The sequence below is a fragment of the Symphodus melops genome (genome assembly GCF_947650265.1).
Source record: "Symphodus melops genome assembly, chromosome: 1".
Lineage (NCBI taxonomy): Eukaryota > Metazoa > Chordata > Actinopteri > Labriformes > Labridae > Symphodus > Symphodus melops.
The window spans coordinates 31,748,359-31,766,494 of NC_136691.1; the positions used below are offsets into that span (position 1 = coordinate 31,748,359).

Here is an 18,136-nt window from a genome sequence, read left to right on the forward strand (position 1 = left end):
TTAAAAGCTCCCATATTATACCCTTTTTGGGGTTCATATATCTCATTTATGTGTCTACTAAAGTACGTTCACCATCTCTTGTTTGAAAAAAGTGTCTGTTTTCATGTTCTGCTGGTCCATGCAGGCTCTCTCATCTGCCTGTGTGTCTAACGCTCTGAATCCCCCATGAAGAGCAAAAAAAGCAAAAAAGGGTCCCCACATGTGCCAAGTCTGATCTGATTGGTCGGCCGATCTGCTCTCTTGTAATTGGTCAGTTGTTCAGTTTTATTTCTCGGATATGTCCCGCCCCTTTTACCATATTGGGAATGCTACAGTCAGTCAGAGGGGAGCTTGTTGCTACAACGAGCCAATGGGCTTGGATCAGTGACGCCTTTGTCTTGTGATGTCACTCCACACGTTTTCAAAGAGGGGGGCTCGGGACAGAGCGTGTCGTGTGACTATTGCTACTGCTAACAGGAGGAGGTAGGAGAAACTGTGTTTTTGAAAATCGACGAGCCTATACGTGAACAAGACACCTGGAAACACACTAAAGAGCAAAGAGCACCTAAAAGCAGAAACAGCTGAATGTGAGACCTTTAAATGAAATTGATTTCATGATAAATCTTTTTGAGCTTTCAGAACTTCACGTGTTTGTTTCCAGCCACAGACTGTGATTTCCCTTTTTACACCCTAAATCCTGATGTCTCAGTAGGACGTGACTTTAGGGGACCGACTGTTCACCGACTGAAACATTTGTCTCCCATAGCGACGGTGAAGGCAGAGGAAACCCCATGGTCTCCGGGTTCCAGGATGAGCTGGATCTGGACGACACCGAGCCCAGCCTTCCCCAACCGAAGACGCTGCCCCCCAGTAAAGACATCACTCTGACCAGTGATGAAGAGGACGCAGCCCCCACCATCACGCAGGACCAAGACCTGGACAGTGAACCGGATCTCAAAGCGTGAGTCTTTTCTTTTTTTCTTTTTTTTCAGTCCTTCAGGTAAGTTTGTATGTCGAATGTGACGAGAAAGTGAAAGTGAACTATCAAGGGGATCACCGATGAATCGCAGTTTATAGCAACAACATATTTTATTTCTTCCTACTCGTCTGATACAGAATTTAAAAACATACTTTACTTAAAGTAGCGTCTCATAAAGATTTGTTATTCCTCCTTTATTTGTTGCTCATGTTGACTTGGATCAATCGTTCTCTGTTCAATCTTCTTTTTGTCCCATTTTTGACTCCATAGTTTACACTCGTGTGTTGCACTCTATGAGGTTGTGCTTAGTCACACTGTTAGCTCTGGTTAACGGTCGATGACTTCCTGCGTTTTTAAAGATTAGAAACCTGAACGTTCGAGCACAGATGAGCTAATGTTCGCTCCGTTTCAGGCCTGTGATCCACATCACTAAGCCAAAGGTGGCTTCCAAAGCGCCGGAGGCCCGAGGCCAGACGGCAGCACCCATCTCCCTCACCTTGACTCCCGCAGCCGAGCAGCCGAGCCGACACCAGGCCAAGAAGAAGGGAGGCACCCCGAAAGCTGAGGACTCTGATTCAGACCACGAGGCTCCCGTGGCCCAGCAGATGCTCTCGTTTGTCATGGACGACCCCGACTTCGAGTCAGAAGCATCAGATACACCCAAAATAGTCAAGGTGAGGTGGAACAGGTTCACCTGCAGAGACCTGCAAGTTTCTTTATTTGATTCAGAAATCAAAAAGGAGGCCGACGTCTGTCCCTGTAAACCACAGGTGTCCTCACCGGCTTCCTCAGACTATTAGATGTCTCCCTGCTCAGACGCAGCTGAATCCAATGAGTGACTCGTTATCAGGCTTCTGCAGAGCTTGATGACAACACATTGGTTTAAAGCAGGTGTGTTAGAGCAGGGAGACATCTAAAAGTCTGAGGAAGCCGGCCCTCCAGGACTGGAGTTTGACACCCCTGCTGTAAACCATCAGATCACTGTCAGACTCGTCTCAACCTCTGAACCTGGAGTCCTTGTGAAAGTTAGAAGAAGACAATGAATGAGATGTTTGTATCATATTCTGATAGTTCATGATTTCTATACGTTGACCCAAAAGTGTTTCATGAAAAAAACCAAAACATACGTTTTATTTTACCACTGAAAGTTCAGACTTTTATTCCTGAGTTTCCTTATTTTTTTCACATTTGCATTTGTTAAAGTCAGGGTAGCTCATTTTCTCCAAATACACTTTTTAAGAGTTTGGTTGAATTGTCTTTATGTCCTAGCAGTAATTAAGATCTTATGTGCTCTGAAAAAGAAGAAAAAATAAAATAAACACATAGTTAGCTTGTTGATGAAAGGGGTTTGTTTGGTGTGACAAAGCCTTCGTTAGCAAAGCGCTGGACGAGTCATATTGTTTCCAAGGCAGGAAACTGATAATTCTATATTCACTTTTTTCTGCCCGGCTTTTTATGTTTTTTCACAGGATCTATTTCCTGTCCGAGACGAGGTCCTGTCCGAGCTCTCTGACGACGACCTGCAGTTGGCCAAGGTGCAGGAGCCTCTGAAGCCCACTTTGATCTCCTTCAAACACAAAGACGATACCGACCTGTTCGGCCTCGGACTCCACAAGGAAGCTCCCGTCGCCAAAGACAGCAGCGAGGAGCAGGAAGGCAAGTCCTGAGAAGTCACTCAGTGTCAAACTCAAAGTGTCTGTGGAAACCTGAGATGATGAGGAGGGAAACAGAGAAAGGGGCTCTGTTTTACTGAATGAATGTCACTTTTAGAAACACGGCTTTGTCGTTTTGTTTCTTTCTCTGCATCAACACTTCGAGCAGAGGAACTCTTGTTATCTCCAGCACAGTGTGGCCTGTTTATCACATGATGTCATCACCTGATCTGAGCTGACAGGAAGGAGAGGGTTCAACGTTCCACCTGACAGATGTTGATCTCTGGGTGTTGACTGATCACTGTCAGTCAAGTTTAAAATGATGATTACACCATATTGTCCTTCTGCTGTGGTGATGAAGATCGCCTGTGATCTCCATGCCAGCAGGAGGCTGTTATGATACGAGAAGATCAAGAGCTGGAGGTGAGAAATAAAGAGATCAGATAATACAGCAGCAGGCTTGAACCTGTGTCGAGATCTGGAGATGAATGAAACCTCCCAACAGCCAATCAGAGATTACTCTCAACGACCGACCAGGAACTACAGATGAGCTCTCACCGACCGTCTCTTTGGTGTGTCGGCCTCTAAACCTTCATGTGTGTTCATCCTGTAATCAGGCTCTAACAGCCTTTTATTCTTCATAGCTTATCTGACTAAAATGAGTCAGTGAGGTCACCAAGTAGCTGTCATGGTCTCTGTGTTCTCCGACGTGCAGGTTTGGAATCAACGTCCCTCTTTACCTTTTTTTTCCGGAGTCCGTCTCTTAGTAAAGTGAGCACATAGAGCATTATGTGATGTCCCAGAGGTCTGCGGGTCGTGCTGTCCAGAGTGGGGACAACCGTGCTCGAGTACGACACGGTGCGGATGACCAGTGTGACCGCGCTCTGAATCCTGCTTGATGAAATGAAAAATGTCCACTCTGTGGCCATGTGTAGCTTTGTCCTACCACGTCTAGAAGAATCACTATCTACAAACCTCCAACAAGCCGCCCTGAGACTCCACAAACCGAGGCTTTCTTTCCTCCACAAACCTCCAACCAGAGACATCGAGTGCCACCAAGCAAGTTCTGACCCGTCTCCTGGTCTGGAGGTTTTTGTGTTTGTGTTTTTGTTGTTGTCCCGGTAGCACCTATAGCTTTAAACTCTGCTGCATGTAACATGTTTATACCTGGTTTCATTTCTAAGACCTGTGAAGCTGCTTTAAGACGTTGTGTCTGCTCCTCTTCCAGAGAAAGAAAGCAAACACTCCTCCAAAGACAAGAAGAAAAAGAAGAAGAAGAGCAAAGAGGTACGGTTCACACTGCGTACAGTCAGCAGTCATGTGTCTTACATAAGGTTTTTCAATTGGATGGCTTGTGTCCTTCTGTCACCAGGAGGATGAAAAGAGCAAAAAGAAACACAAACACAAGAAGAAGGACGAAGCTGCAGCCGTGGACGACAAGGAGAAGAAGAAGAAGAAATCTCGGCCCAAGAAAACGGAAGTGGACGAGCTGGAGGACTTCCTGGGTGGAGGAGCGGCCTCTGTCAAAAGAGACGACGGGGATTATGAAGAGCTATAAGAGCTTCCACTCTGACGAGGTCAGACGAGCCGCAGCCAGGCCGTTCAAAAAACAAGTATGTGCATAAAGCAGCATCTTCAAGCCATACGCAATACACCAGGCCTCTGACCACACCCAGGTCTAATACCCAAGGACTCCTGTTTGTTCCTTCTGATTGATTCCCCATCTTGCACTACCGCGATCACTCCATTCCAGCCAATGAGAAACAGGCGGGAGACTCAGCAGAACCACAGCGAGTGGTGACATTGAACCCTGATGATTGGCTCTTTGTACTCTTGACATGACTGACTTGTTTTTTTGTTTGTTTTTTTCTCGTATGTTTACGTTGGTTTGATCCACTCTGTAAATAGGCGTCATCATTTAGTCTGTAGTTTGGTTGGTGTAAAGATGGAGAGCATGCTTCAAGTGGCCACAGACTCCATCCTCTTCTCCTTTTCTTTCCTGTCGGCTCCAGCAGTGAATGATGCACTCCGAACCCTTTTCTTTACCTTTCCCCAAAATGTAAATAACTGCCTCCCCCCTGGATTGTGTCCGCACTAAGCAGCCTGGCTCTGTCTTAGATCCTATCTGAAAATGATCTGAAGGTTTAAAAAGTGACCTAGACGTGCTTTTCAGGAAAACTGAGATTGCAAGCATCTGTACCTCGTTCCGTGATCGTCGTCACATGTTTTCACTGTAAGACGCGCGATCGTCAGAGTTCTGCTTAAAGGTAGTGTGGAGGAGTTAGTGGCAGCTCGTGTTGTAGTACCAGAAGTCCATCTCGTCTCAGACTGGGTGGACTCGAGACCGGTCAGGACCACCACTGTCAGACTCTAGTCCTCATCATCACTGTGATAAGAAGGTAAAAACACTCAAAGAATGATTCACTCCATTTCATTCACACTTTCTTCATCTTCTCCCCCGGCTGTGGCCAAAAACCTTCCCACTGTCACAGATCTAAGCGCTTGACCCTGGTCTCCATCCCTAATGGTCTTGGTCATGTCGTGGTCTCGGAGCACTCTGGCCTCGCTTAGCTTGGTCTGGACTTCAACACTAGCGGCTCCTGCTAAGTGACAAGAAATGAAGAATTCAAGCTGCTTTGTTTGGATCACTGTCTCTCGTGAGTGAAGCAGAGGAGCGTCTATTAAAGCCGTTTTACTGCAGAGCAGAAGAAGAGTTTTAAATTGAAAACAAAGAAAGCAGTGACAGGCGGAACTGCTGAGGAAGAGAGTGAGAGGAGGTGACGTGATAGGAAACTAAACTACTGATAACACTGATCGTCCGCGGCTGTAACTCTTTCCCACATGAGGAGAATTCATGAAACCAGCTGAAAGCATTTAAACCAGTGTGGACAGTCTTTGTGTGAAGTTGACATCGGTCGGCTTTGCTCCCCTCCGAAACAAACAGCTGGTTGAAAGCGACCTCTCCTGTTCCCCTGTTAGCGTCCATTCAAAGAGCCCCTCTCTCTGCCTCGAGGCGCCACACATTTTGTCTTCATGCTCTCTGCTGTTGCCTTAACAGAGGTCGCTACAGGGGAGCGATGTGCCGCTGTCCTCATAGAGCGTGTTTTTAAGTGTTCTTATACTGTAAAGCGTTAGCTCGCCCAGCGCCGGTTCAGATGGTCGTTAGCCTCTCTAGCTGTTTTCACACTGCCGTGCTTTGTTGTTTTTCTTCGGCTCTCGTTGGACAGCCACGCGTCATCCTCTACAGCACTGGTTCTCAACTGGTGGGTCGAGACCCAAATAGTGGGTCGCAGGGGGCCGAAGAGGTTTCAAAAAGTCTCCCAAGCGCTGTTTTAATCAGAGCCCGACCGATTAACCTGCCAGCCGATAACATCGACATATTTAAGAATCTCAAGTGATTACCGCTGTCGACTGATTTCATCACACATAAACTCCCATATTACTAACAGTCCTCTGCCGCCAGCAGAGGGCGCTAAGTGTCGAGAGTTTTGTTCCATCTTGTCTTCATCATGAATCTTTCCCACACTGCACTGAGGGATAAACACGACAAACGTGAATATTTCAATCCGTCTCAACAGATGGAAGATTGAGATAAGAAAGGTCCTCATCTTCATTTATATATCAGCCTGAAACGACCCGTATCGGTCGGACCCGAGTTTTAAAATGTTTGTTCTGTCACATGGTTTGTAAACGGTTTTTTATTCAATGAGTGGGCTTGGCTTGTTGCTCCACATCGAGCGGTCGTCGGTGCGTCGCGACGCTACAAAGTCGAGAACCACAGCTGTAGAGGAGTCATCATGGAATTCAAACGTGTGTGTGTGTGTGTGTGTGTGTGTGTAACATTTCAAAGATCTCCCTGCTGTTTTATCCTCCTGTTATTTATTGCTCCTGTTTTTTTGTTGCATAATGTTGAGATTTTTGTGTGATTGTGCTTTAAAAAAAAAAAAAGGAAAAAAAGTGCACTCAGCGGTTTATGGAAATCCTTCCTGTCGAACATTCCCGCCGGTTTACGTCTCGCTCGTCTGCTTTGAAGGATGTTTGTGGTGATTGAACCGCTCAGCTTTTCTTTCTGTTTTCGTCCCGACGTCTCCGATCGCCTGCTGGACAGAAATGATGTGCCGTATCTTCCATGACCAAAATGTTTCACAGAGATAAATAAAGTGAGGCATTGTGGCACCTTTAGAGAAATGACCTGTACTTTCAGATATGTTTGGACAACTGACGGATCTCACCCTGGTTCATCTCACACTCGAATGGTCACAGTCTGCTGGTTTACAAAGAAACCCTGTTTGATACTCCCTCTAATGAAACTATGCAGCATTGATCCTGAGCACTGAACGCTCTTTTTTTCTGGCCTGTCGTGGGATTTAAGGATGAATGCTACAAGTGCAGTTTCAAGCAGAAGCATGAGACTTCAATGTACAGCAAGAAAAGAATGTATAAAGTCTATAAATAAATCTCTATATCTGAAGAGTTTTGTTCCAAAGATGACGCACACACCACGTGGAAACGTAGGAAACGAGCGATGAGATGTCACAGGAGGAGTTGGAGCGTGGCGGCGGCGGGGGGAATGTGATGGTTTCCACATGGACGTGTGTGACGTTTTGGAGTGAAACACTTCATTTATTTTTCACCCCATGTCATGTTACATCTTTACACTGTGTGTGAGTTTGCCTATGTTTGGTTTGTCAAATAAATGCAAACTTATTTCTTCATGAAGATTTCTCGTGTCTTCCTTCACAGAATAAAACTCCTGTGAGGAGTTCATAAACGCTTAAGACACAGACGTGACGACCGAACGAAGCACAGCAGACCATCATCACTGTTACTTTAATATGCTCGTCACGCCTGCAGGTGTCAGACAGCCGGCTTCAGAAACATCCCTCTCTGTTTTTTAAAGGTATGCTTTGCCTTTATTAGCCAGGACAGCTGAAGAGACAGGAAATGTTTTGAAGATAGTGATGAAGCACATGCAGCCGAGTGACTGCTGCGGTGACAAAATCAACACAGCCTGAAAGTTTCTCCCAGGAGCTTTACTTCGATAATTTAAGAACCATTTCTGTGGACCTTCACAGAGCAGTAAAGCCAATCCCTCCTACGCCGTAATTTAAAGAGGACATATCCCCCTTTTCAAACCGTCTCCTGTGGTCTAAATGAAACATCTGAGCTGTGCTTTGGTTCAAATATAACATGAGTCAAGCAGCAGAGGAGGTTTGTGACTCTGCAGCTCTCTCAGGACGCTCTGTTTTGGTGTGTTTGTGTGTCTCTTTAAATGTAATGACCTCCCTGAGTTTACCCCGTAGACATCACTCCTCTGTTGTCTGAATAAAAATGGCGGACCTTTAAAAAAGTTTTGCTCCAGGCTGGAGGTGGAGTCCATGGGCCTTTCTCAGTTCCCTTATTTGCACCGAGTGTCCTCCGAGTTGTCTCCTCCACTTGCGTCTTAGTCCCGCCCACCAGAGATGCACGGAGGAAACGAAGCCGAGGAGAGAGGACCGAGGAAATCAGCTTTAAGACACATGAGACGTCGTTTCCTCGACAGCGTCACATGACGCGACATCAGCTGATCACGTTCAGCTGTCAATCAGCCGAACAGCTGTTTATGTCCACACACACACACACACACACACAAACACGTACTGTATTATTTCTAATCAAACACACACAGCTACAGTGTTTAGTGTCTTTACCTGATAAAAAAAAACATCTGAAGAACAACCTGCAGTCTGTTTCAAACCAAAAGGACAGTTTCTACTGACTCAAAGATTTCATTTTGAATTGTCTATAATTATTGATTATTATTAAACAGTTTGGACTTAACCTAGCCTGTATTTAGACAACCAACTCTGTATTTTATAAACGGATATTTATGTGTCAGAATACTGAAAATGATTGATTAGAATCTAAATGATGAAACGTTCAGAAGATCAATAAGTGAGAATATAAAACGGACTCCTCTTCATCAGACTCTTTTTAATCCCAGCTCATCACAGAGCGACTCTTTACAAACTCACTGATGTTCATCATCTGTTTAAATGTCCCACGCTCCGTTTAGCCTCTTTTTAATGTCCGTCTTTTCTCCCCTATTAAACTCTGCTCATGTTGAGAAGTTTCACTGAAGTCTGATCCTGTGCAGCGTCCAATCAGTGAGTGATATACGAGAAGGGGGCGTGTCTGTCAGTGAAAAGACTTCCGTGAAGTCAGCTCTCGTGTCTCCTCGGTCATCGCTCCTCGGATCAGCCTCCTCTCTCCTCGATCCTCTCTCCTCCGTTCGCTATTAGAGCTTTGGGACGATCCTCAACATGGCGGCTTTGGAACTACTTCCGGTTCGGCCGAGGACCGAGGACCGAGGAGACTGCAAATAAGAAAAGTGAGATGTACCCCATGAGTGGATTTATGAGAGGAGTGTAGGGTTTTCTTTTTATACCAGACAGACTGCACACTGTGACATCATGAGGAGACGCAGACCACAAACAAAAGACTGGATGGGTTTATTTCACACCATGTGGGTCAGTAAACACTCACACAAATAAATGTTCAAAAACACTTTAAAAATCAAATACTCCCTTTTAAGTTTTAAGTCTAATGGTGCTGACAGAAATAAAGTGATATTTCACTTCCACACATGGAGGCTCGTCACAGCAGAGGCAAAGACAGAGTGACATTAAAGTGCAAACAGACTGTCAGTATAAACATCCAAAGTCTGTAACTTTACCTTTTCATGCATCACCTGAAATTATCGAGCATGATTTTTGAATATTATCTTTTATATCTGCATGTCATTTTTATGAACTTTAACTTTGTGGTTTTGAGGAAGTTACTGAAGAGCGGAAATCAAGCAACAAAAATATTTTCCTTTTTTTTCCCTTTATCAACATCATCTTCAGTTTGTTAAGACAGAGTATCATTTTAATAAAGAAAACAAATCTAGATGTTCAAGTTGTAAATGGATTTAAACCAGATTATGGTTAGAATAATTATTCTGAAAGGTTGTATGAGAAGAGCAGCCCTCCTCCAGCTCAAAGATAGTCCTGTTTCCTCCAGGTCAACATGCATCTCTCTGTGAAACCTCCAGTTTCATTCAGAATCTTCTCAGGGTCCCCATGCTGATGACGATGTGACGCCAAAATATTCATTATTTTCCTTATTCATAAAATCTTTACTGAAGTAGCCTACATGTTAACCAGGTGATCCACGTTCTTTATATTTATATTGTGTGTGCGATATAACGATAGGCTAAAAGAACGACTTTATCTCGTAAGTTTCTGAGTTTATATTTGTTAATCTAAGACTTTAAAATCTCAGATGTGTTCCCCCTTAATGTGGCCCTTTTACTCTTTTCTTAGTTTGTGTCACATCCACTGAGAATCACTTTGATTTCTTGTTTGTAAAATTGGAAAAAATCCTCTTCAGAGATCAGAGTTCCTCAAACGATGGTGAATGTTATGGGAGAGCAGCGATTTGAATCCTGGTTCGAGCTTTTTCCAAAGAAACACACTGAGGGACACTGATGAATGATAATAATCAACTGATTTACAGGGGAAAATACTTCATCGATGTGAATTATTTATGGAATAAAGTTCTCTATCTGAATATCATCTGTCATTGAAAAAAGGAAACGTGTGTATGACGTCATTTTCAGTGGACAGCTGATCAATCATCAATCTTGTTTTACCTGGAAAAAAATGACGTTAACACAAAACCTTGATTTAATATAAACATTTATTACAATCACAAAAAAAAACATTAGCTATTGCATTTTCACCTCGGAGATCTTTGAAGGTACACAAGGATGCTTGAACCATAGCCCCGCCCCTTTGACCTGCACAGACCTGCGTGTTATTTCAGAGATGTTTAGATATTCTTAACAGCAGGTCATCTTTAATCCATTTTATTATGTGTATTTGTTTGTTTTCAGTGATCTATCTGTTGTTGGTCTCACTGTTATCATACATTGAAAATGAAAGGTGTGTTTTGTAAAGCTTACTACATGACTGCACGCTCGCTCCTCCTCTTCATCTGACGAGCAGGACACATTGTATAACAGAAGTCGACATAGGAACATTTGATTATATTTTGGATAAGATGCAATGACGCTTAGAGACACGTCACAACGTCACAACATGAGCTGATGAGAAAAGTCTGGCTTTTTAAATCCAGATGAGTCACTCCAGTTCATAGACTGGTTCTTCAGCCGTTGGAACAGCGATATCATCATAAAGCTCCTCTTGTGTCTAAAACAAGAAAAGACAACAACGTTTAGTCGTTTGTGCTCAAGCAATACAGGAAGATGTGAAAATATATTGAAATGTAAAGGTCACATATTATTCAAAATACACATGACTGTGTTTGTTTTAACTCTTACTCTAATATGTGAAGTTTACTTAACATTATACACAACAATAACATCATGTGAAAGATACGACAGTACTTCATATAAAACATAGACACAAAATATACAAATGTAATATTATAAAATAGTAGAAACTTAAAACTAAAAGCTTTTAAGAAAGTAAATGTTTAATGCTTGTTTTTCAAAGTAAAAGTTGTAGCAGATCTTAGAGCATGTGGTGACTGAATAGGCTGATTTAGAGTGGATTCTTGGATTCGTCTGCGTGTCAAGGAGTGTGTGACTTCACCAGGGAAATCTTAAATGTCCCAGTAATGGATGGACCAAAGTTCACGATTTTGTTTTTCTCCTAGTTTTTCAGTAGTTTTGGAGCATTTTTATAGGCTCCGCCCATGATACTTTTTTTTCATTTTGTTAGGGATGGCACTCTTTGATTTGTCATGTATTGTCAAATGTTGCTCTATTTTGATGATAAGCACTTTTTATTCTGTATATTATATCAGCAGTGGACCAAGCAGTGACCTTTGAGGATCTCCACATTAAATGCTGACTTCATCAGATACAACATGACCAGTGGAAACTGAATCTGCCAGTTTAATATGATGAACTGGGCCTCTGAGGTGTAAACAGTGCTCCAGGCGCAGAAACAGAATTTGATGGTCGACTGAGGTGAAAAAGTAGCAGGATAGCCATGTTATCTGAGCTAGTTCTAAGATCATGAAGAGTTTTGATGAGGGCAGTCTCTGCACCGTGGTTAACTCCAACACCAGACGGATTCATGTCAAACAGATTGTTGTATGAATGAAAGTGCACAACCTTTTCAAGGTTTGAAATCAGTCTATAGTTCTCAATTGCGAATGGATGAAGAGTGTTCTTTTTCAGCACTGGTGTAATAACGTTTTTGACCTTTCGGGTAGATTACGGTACGAAGGACGTCATCTAACAGACAGGTGGAAACATCTTTAAACAGTTCAGTAGTATTGGGTAAAGCGCCCATGCTGCAGAGCTTGTCAGATATTGTAATTCTCGACGTTGAATAGGAGTGAAGTTGGATCGAGTGTTGGCAGCATGCACAGTGAGGAGCAGAAGTATTTGAACACCCTGCAACATGGCAAGTTCTCCCATTTAGGAGTTATGGAGGGGTCTGAAATGTACATCGTAGGGGCGTTTCTGGAACTAATCAATTTTGGATTTAGAACAAAGACACTTGATGAGAAATGTTTTGAGGAGCTCTGAGATGTATTTACACTGAAGAGGAGGAGAATAACGTGACCTTTAAAGTTATGTATTTGTGGGGGAGATGATGGGTGCTATCTTACCACGAACACGTATCTGGATTTTGCTGTAAAAAAAAACAAAACAAAAAACAGCTTGGTTAATGTCTGCCTCCCAGCCGCACCCGAAGTTTCACATTACATAATTTACATATTAAGCAAAACTACAGTTCTGTTGGGCAGTGGACCCATCAGAGAATAAACCGTCATAGAGGCAAATAAGGTGGTGAACAAACACATCTGGAATGACCTACACAAACACAACAATGGACATCTGTCTATCTAGTCACAGGATTCTTCAGACTGGTATCTTCAAAAAAGAGGAAAATAAAAAGTTGTACAAATGGTTATAGTTTCAAAAAGTAAGACAAGACAAGGAACACTAAAGGTTAAACTTGAAATAAAAGCAATAAATAAATACACACGAGGGAAACGGGCAACACGTAGGAAGAAACTACTGAAAACAAGAAAGAAAATCGAAATAATAACTATAATAATAATTTATAATAAATAAAATAACTGTTCTCTCTGTTCTGTGTGGAGAAATGTTGTATTTGCTACTTAAATGTACAAAACAATGTGCTGATGCTGTTACTTTAGCTCACAGGAACAAATTTAACAAGTATTGTTGTCTGGTAGCATTTTTCGGTATGTTTGGTCTTTGCTCTGCTTGCAGACTGCTGGCTTACAGTAAAGTAAACGTACACTTCCTGTCATTGTAAGTGAAGCCGCAGTATCACTCACCTCTGGAGTAAAGGTTGGTGAATATGACCACCATGTTCAGCAGAAGCAGCAGAATCCAACGAAGGACGCTCCAGATGTGAGGAGCGGAGGCTGCAGCAGGATGGAGGCGGGGAGAAAGAAAGAAATGTTCATCAGCTGATGCTTCTGATTGTGCAGGAGCAACAGGACTGCTTTCTTAACATCTCAATGAAAAAATAAAAAAACTTTATTTGTCCCCGGGGGGAAATTCAATCTGACCTGAAAGTATCACAAAATTAAAACCAGAATCAGAGGCGCTGCCAGCTTTCTGATGCACAGCCTCAGCCCATCCTGCAGTATTAGCTAAAACCACACCTCCATTACACAAGTTAAACCTTTAAGAGCTTTTACATCAGGCTGCCGAAAGTGACCACACCTTCAACAACAGACGTTCTCTACTGACATTGTTGGCTTGATAGTGTGTAAATGTTGTTCAGTCCTGAGAGAGGAGCTTTTTCTTTTGGTTAAAATGTAATCCTGTCTTTATGTTTGGAACTCAGATCAGATGTCTTTCTATTATTTTCTTTACTTTGATTGTAGTAAGGTAGTTTGGGCTTAAAGTAGATGTTTGTGGGGGGTTTTTTCCAGCGCACTCTCTGAAGTTTAGTTCATATTGTTTTGTTTATAATGACATCATTCAAGTCTTCTTTTTACTTACAGCGTTGAAGGTTGCCTTCAGCCAGCTTGATGATGGTGTTATTTTCGCCCAGCACACCACACCAGTACACTCCCTGTCCATGACTGGGCACCAGCACTGACACGTTGAACGAGCCCACGCCTTGAGTAACCTCCAGTTTGCCTCCATCCAAGGAGCGGGCGCTCATGTTGAAGGTGAAGCCGGTGCAACAGTGAGGGGAGATCTGCCTGCACCAAACCCTCTGCAAGCTCTCATGGATGAACTCATAGGGACATGTCAGCTTCTGTAAATACACTTCTCCAAAGGCTCCTGTGTAGTGATTAAAAAACAACACACAGCTGTAATCTGCATTAAAGGGAAAATGGACTCGAGCTTTTCTAGACTCTTTTTTCCTCGGCGGGTTTCAAACCCCGGGTGAGAGACGGCCAACTCTACCAGTTGAGCCACAGCTTACAGTTTAACGTGTATCATTTCCTACTTGTTAGAATTGAATCCCTCGTTCACTTTTTATGAGTGTCTATTTATTCTGTGTAAAGAGGCTCACGCCACAGAGAAACCTCACCTGTTTTCAGATTCTCATGAACATATTACAGATTTTTGTTTTAATAAACATTTAGACAAAACCATTACTTTCATTTTTTTTTTAATTTAATTATATATTTTTTAATATCAGAACAGACACGTGAAGCCTTTCAAATCAGTGTGTGTAAGTGTTCAAATTGTAATGATGTTTTATGATGAAGAAACTTGATTTATTTACTCACCGACAGCAAAAAGGAGAATCAAAATGAGAGCATGCATAATCCAAGCCATGTTGGTGGTGAGGCTCAAGTCAGAGATGTTAAAGAGGAAGAGAGGCTGCTTCTTCTGACGGCAGAGCTTCAGGAAATGTTAACCCACACAGATAAGTCTGAGGTTAAACCAGAGGGCTGTGTAATCACTTTGAGATATCCTGTTTGGCACATATGTTAAATTATACATAGTAATCGCATCGCAATTACATCACTTGTTCAGGTCACGATGTGACGAACAGAGACATGTTCCTCTCACTCTCACTCACACACACACACACACACACACACACACACACACACATCAGTGGAGAGATGTCAGAGTGGGGCTGCTACACAGGACTGTTGGAGGTCCAGTACCCTGCTCAAGAGAACCGTGGCAGCTCTCTAGCTACCAGGCCAACTTCTATATTTTGACCAGCACTTTTAGCTGTGTGCATGAATTAACATGGACTTGACACATTGTGTTATTTTAGTGCATATTTCAAATATAAACAGTGTTGATTCTCGAGTCTGTTGGGGTCCTTGGCAGAAATGATTTGGGGGCTGCGCCAACCACCATTATATCCGACACCTTCTTTCTTGTTTTACTTCCAGACAGATAATTCCTCTTTTCATTTTCCTTTAATGTTTGAACTGTAATGAGTGAATAAAACACGAGATGCTAAGCTGGGTAACAAGTATACGTGCTGTCAGATACCTACTTTTAATGTAAAATTTTCAATTTTGAGCGACTTTTAAGTTTGTCAGCCTTTGGGGGCCCTTACTGGCCTGGGGCCCCAAGCTTGTGTTATTTGCCTACCAATAAACGCTTCTCTTCTCCTGTCAATCAATTCAGTATTGATTGTACTCTAAATCATCAAGAAGAGAAAGGAAGATACATGATCGAGCTGTTAGGATTTCTGCACAACTATTGTTCTTTGAGTCAAAGATATTATGACAGAAATGAAAACCAGCCTGTGAGATTCAAGCTGAACTCTGTGGTTTTAATGTGTCTTGGACTGATCTGTAAACAGATGTCCTCCAATCATCATCACGGGCACTAATGATGACCCTTGAACTCTGACGTTTTTGTGCGCCAAGATTTGATTGCTCGAGGTCTCCTGACAGTCTCAATATCTTGTAGTCCGTGTTGTGGAAACTATAAACTACATTCAGATACTGTGTTGCCACACACGGGAGATAATGAAGGTAAAGTGTCTAGAAGACCTGCATTAATATTTAAAGTAAGTGTTTTCACTTTTTAGTAAGCTACTGCTGTTTCACTGTTAGCTGTAGGCTAACGCTAGCTAGAATGGAACTGCTAGCCAGCTAGCTTTATGTTGCGCTGTTTCCATAGAAACGTAAAAACAGTTGTTTTCGTTGAAAGCTGAGCTTATATTTGTAGTTGTTCACAGTTTAAGGTTTTTTTTCTGATCTGCAAATGTTACGAGGCTACTTGGATTTGAACTCGACCAATTATTATTCTTCACTTTATTATTTTCATTATTTTTTCACTTTAAATTTGCTGTCAGTTCGAGCCCCGCTGTGTCCTTAGGCAAGACACTTAACCCCCGTATGCCTAACATGAGCGTGAATGGGTAGCAAAAGACACATTGAGTGAATGAATGACGTGAATATGTCATACATAACACTTGATTGTTAGAACCACCACATAGTCCAAATGTGACACACTGAAATGTGTTGTCACATTTTGGTTATTGTGTTTGGTGCTTTGTATAAAGGTTACACAAACGAATCATTTCTGTTTTTGTTAAAGATTTTCTTTTGGAGTAATTTCTGTTTAACCACAAGGGGGCAGCACTTCCCCTGCTGAGCGTGCTGTGTATTGTTGCTATGGTTACAGCGCTCTGTTTCAGTCTGACAGAAGCGAGAGACGCAACAACAACAGCCGACTCAAACTGTGTTTTATCTTCTCCAGGTCAGTAGTTTAAGTTTAAAGACACACATTTCCGGTGGATTATGTGTAATAGTCATTGTTTTGTTTGTGTGAGAATACGTTGTAAAGATTAGTTATGTTTACAGAGTGTTAACAGATGAGAGAGCTTGCAGACGAACTAAAGTGGCTCGTGCGTGACCGTTAATTTTCCGTTTTAATACTTTGTGATTTTATGTTGGTTAAAACCACTCTTTGTACAGTTAAATGTTCAATGTTGTGTTTATCTAGTAGTTGCCAGTTAACATGGGCTTTGCCCATTTATAATATTGCAGTTGCAAAATAGTAATTTAGATAATTTGATTTTATGCTTGTGTATGGGTATGGTATTGGATATGTTGTATTGTAAATTTGTGTTTGAATTGCACATGAGAATAACTAACATACATTTTAGTATGTTTTTAATCTAAACATTTGTTTAAATAAATAGTCTGACAGAAGCGAGACGCAACAACAACAGCCGACTCAATCTGTGTTTTGTTATCTTCTCCAGACACTTTAAGCTGTGCACAGGTACATTCCTGTACCTGTTACACAAACACTGATTTCTTTTTCAACCAGAAGGATTACTATAATTTTGTTAAGCAGAGATGAATCATAGACATTATCCAGGTAAAAGTAAAAGATTTATTTTTTATTATTATGTGAATTTATTATTTGGCTAAATATTTAACAGTAAAAAACAAACCAGATAAATAAGGACCCAATGTGAAAGAGATGCAACAAGATTAAAACCTGTATTTTACTATATTTCAAGAATACAACTGGAAGATAAGATCAACCTGAATGATCCTCAATGCTGTGTTTACAGCTGCTCAAGAGTCAGGGGAAATGAAAGAGAAGTGAAGATAGATGTTAATATTAGGATGATGAGCTTTCCTGTGACTCAGTGGTCAGCTGCACCAGGTGAACACTGACCTACTGGAGGCCTCAATGGACGAGCAGTGAAGCTTTGTGTTTTCATATTATGATGTTCTGCAATGTCATTCTTTGAATTCTGAAAACTCGGGGCTTGAAGATTCCTTATTGTAACCCCGGCAGCAGACGACAGCACCCAGATGATCACCTTGATGATCTCGGCCTTGACCGGCGTGTGGAAATCCAGGGCCTTGATTGGGTGGCACACGGCCACGTAGCGGTCCACGCTCATCATGGTCAGGGTAAAGATGCTGGTGAACATTTTTTCTTCTTCACCAATTCTTGTTTTAATCCTTCAGAGAACCGCACTTTTCCCTTTTTTACTCAAGATTTACTGCAGTTCAAAACAATGACATTGTGGAACGTCATTTTTATGAACACAAACCTCTGCTCGTCCGTTGAGGCCTCCAGCAAGTCAGTGTTCACCTGGAGTATGGAGTTAATTAAGAGCCAATAAGTCACAAACAAACAGAAGGCCATTTACAAATGCCCCAAGATCCACAAATGCACTCAAGCGCCCATGAGGGCTGTAAAAAAGCTTCACGAACGTTGAACGGAAACAGCTACAGTCCACACCCACTGATCTCAACACGCAGTGATACAACGACTGTAAATATTTAGCAGAGATTTCTAATGTATCATTTTTAGATATAAACATCGGGCTCATGTTACAGGTGGGTGGAGCAGAGAAGGAACAGCATTTGTTTCTAAAACAATTCACAGAGATATTGAATAATGTACAATCCATTAGCTGAGTTTCTTTTCAGTATCCAACCACACCATGTCCATGTTCTCCTGCCGACTCCCTAAAGTAAACAAACGACAACAAAAAATGTTAAAATTTCAATAATAAAATGT

General features: G+C 42.1%; 2 protein-coding genes across 5 annotated transcripts in view; one reads left to right on the top strand and one right to left on the bottom strand.

The window, feature by feature from the left end:
• Positions 1-18,136, top strand: part of rabl6b (RAB, member RAS oncogene family-like 6b) — a 144,229-nt gene that overhangs the window by 10,687 nt on the left and 115,406 nt on the right. For 3 of the 4 annotated variants that reach the window (XM_079363858.1, XM_079363859.1, XM_079363860.1), the window contains exons 12-16: positions 746-940; positions 1,371-1,632; positions 2,428-2,614; positions 3,839-3,897; positions 3,983-7,325. In XM_079363858.1, coding sequence (XP_079219984.1) covers positions 746-940; positions 1,371-1,632; positions 2,428-2,614; positions 3,839-3,897; positions 3,983-4,168 — 889 coding nt within the window. In that variant the 3' untranslated portion in view covers positions 4,169-7,325. Of the gene's footprint in view, positions 1-745; positions 941-1,370; positions 1,633-2,427; positions 2,615-3,838; positions 3,898-3,982; positions 7,326-18,136 lie in introns of those variants that run through there. The other variant, XR_013780804.1, reaches the window with a different exon arrangement.
• On the bottom strand, positions 12,945-17,524 carry LOC306834267 (uncharacterized protein). Its single transcript, XM_079360100.1, has 3 exons — positions 17,279-17,524; positions 13,655-13,942; positions 12,945-13,068 (listed from the first exon to the last, which is right to left on the bottom strand). Exons 1-3 carry the CDS (start codon positions 17,511-17,513, stop codon positions 12,971-12,973), a joined length of 621 nt encoding a protein of 206 aa, XP_079216226.1. The 5' UTR covers positions 17,514-17,524; the 3' UTR covers positions 12,945-12,970.

Excerpts from the sequence above, each read along its gene's own strand:
- LOC306834267 (XM_079360100.1), bottom strand. The coding sequence starts at position 17,513 with ATGATGAGCGTGGACCGCTACGTGGCCGTGTGCCACCCAATCAAGGCC. Across the intron at positions 13,943-17,278 it reads TCCATTGAGGCCTCCAGTAG|GAGCCTTTGGAGAAGTGTAT; the intron begins GTCAGTGTTCAC and ends ATCACTACACAG. Across the intron at positions 13,069-13,654 it reads TGAAGGCAACCTTCAACGCT|CCTCCGCTCCTCACATCTGG; the intron begins GTAAGTAAAAAG and ends ATCCTGCTGCAG.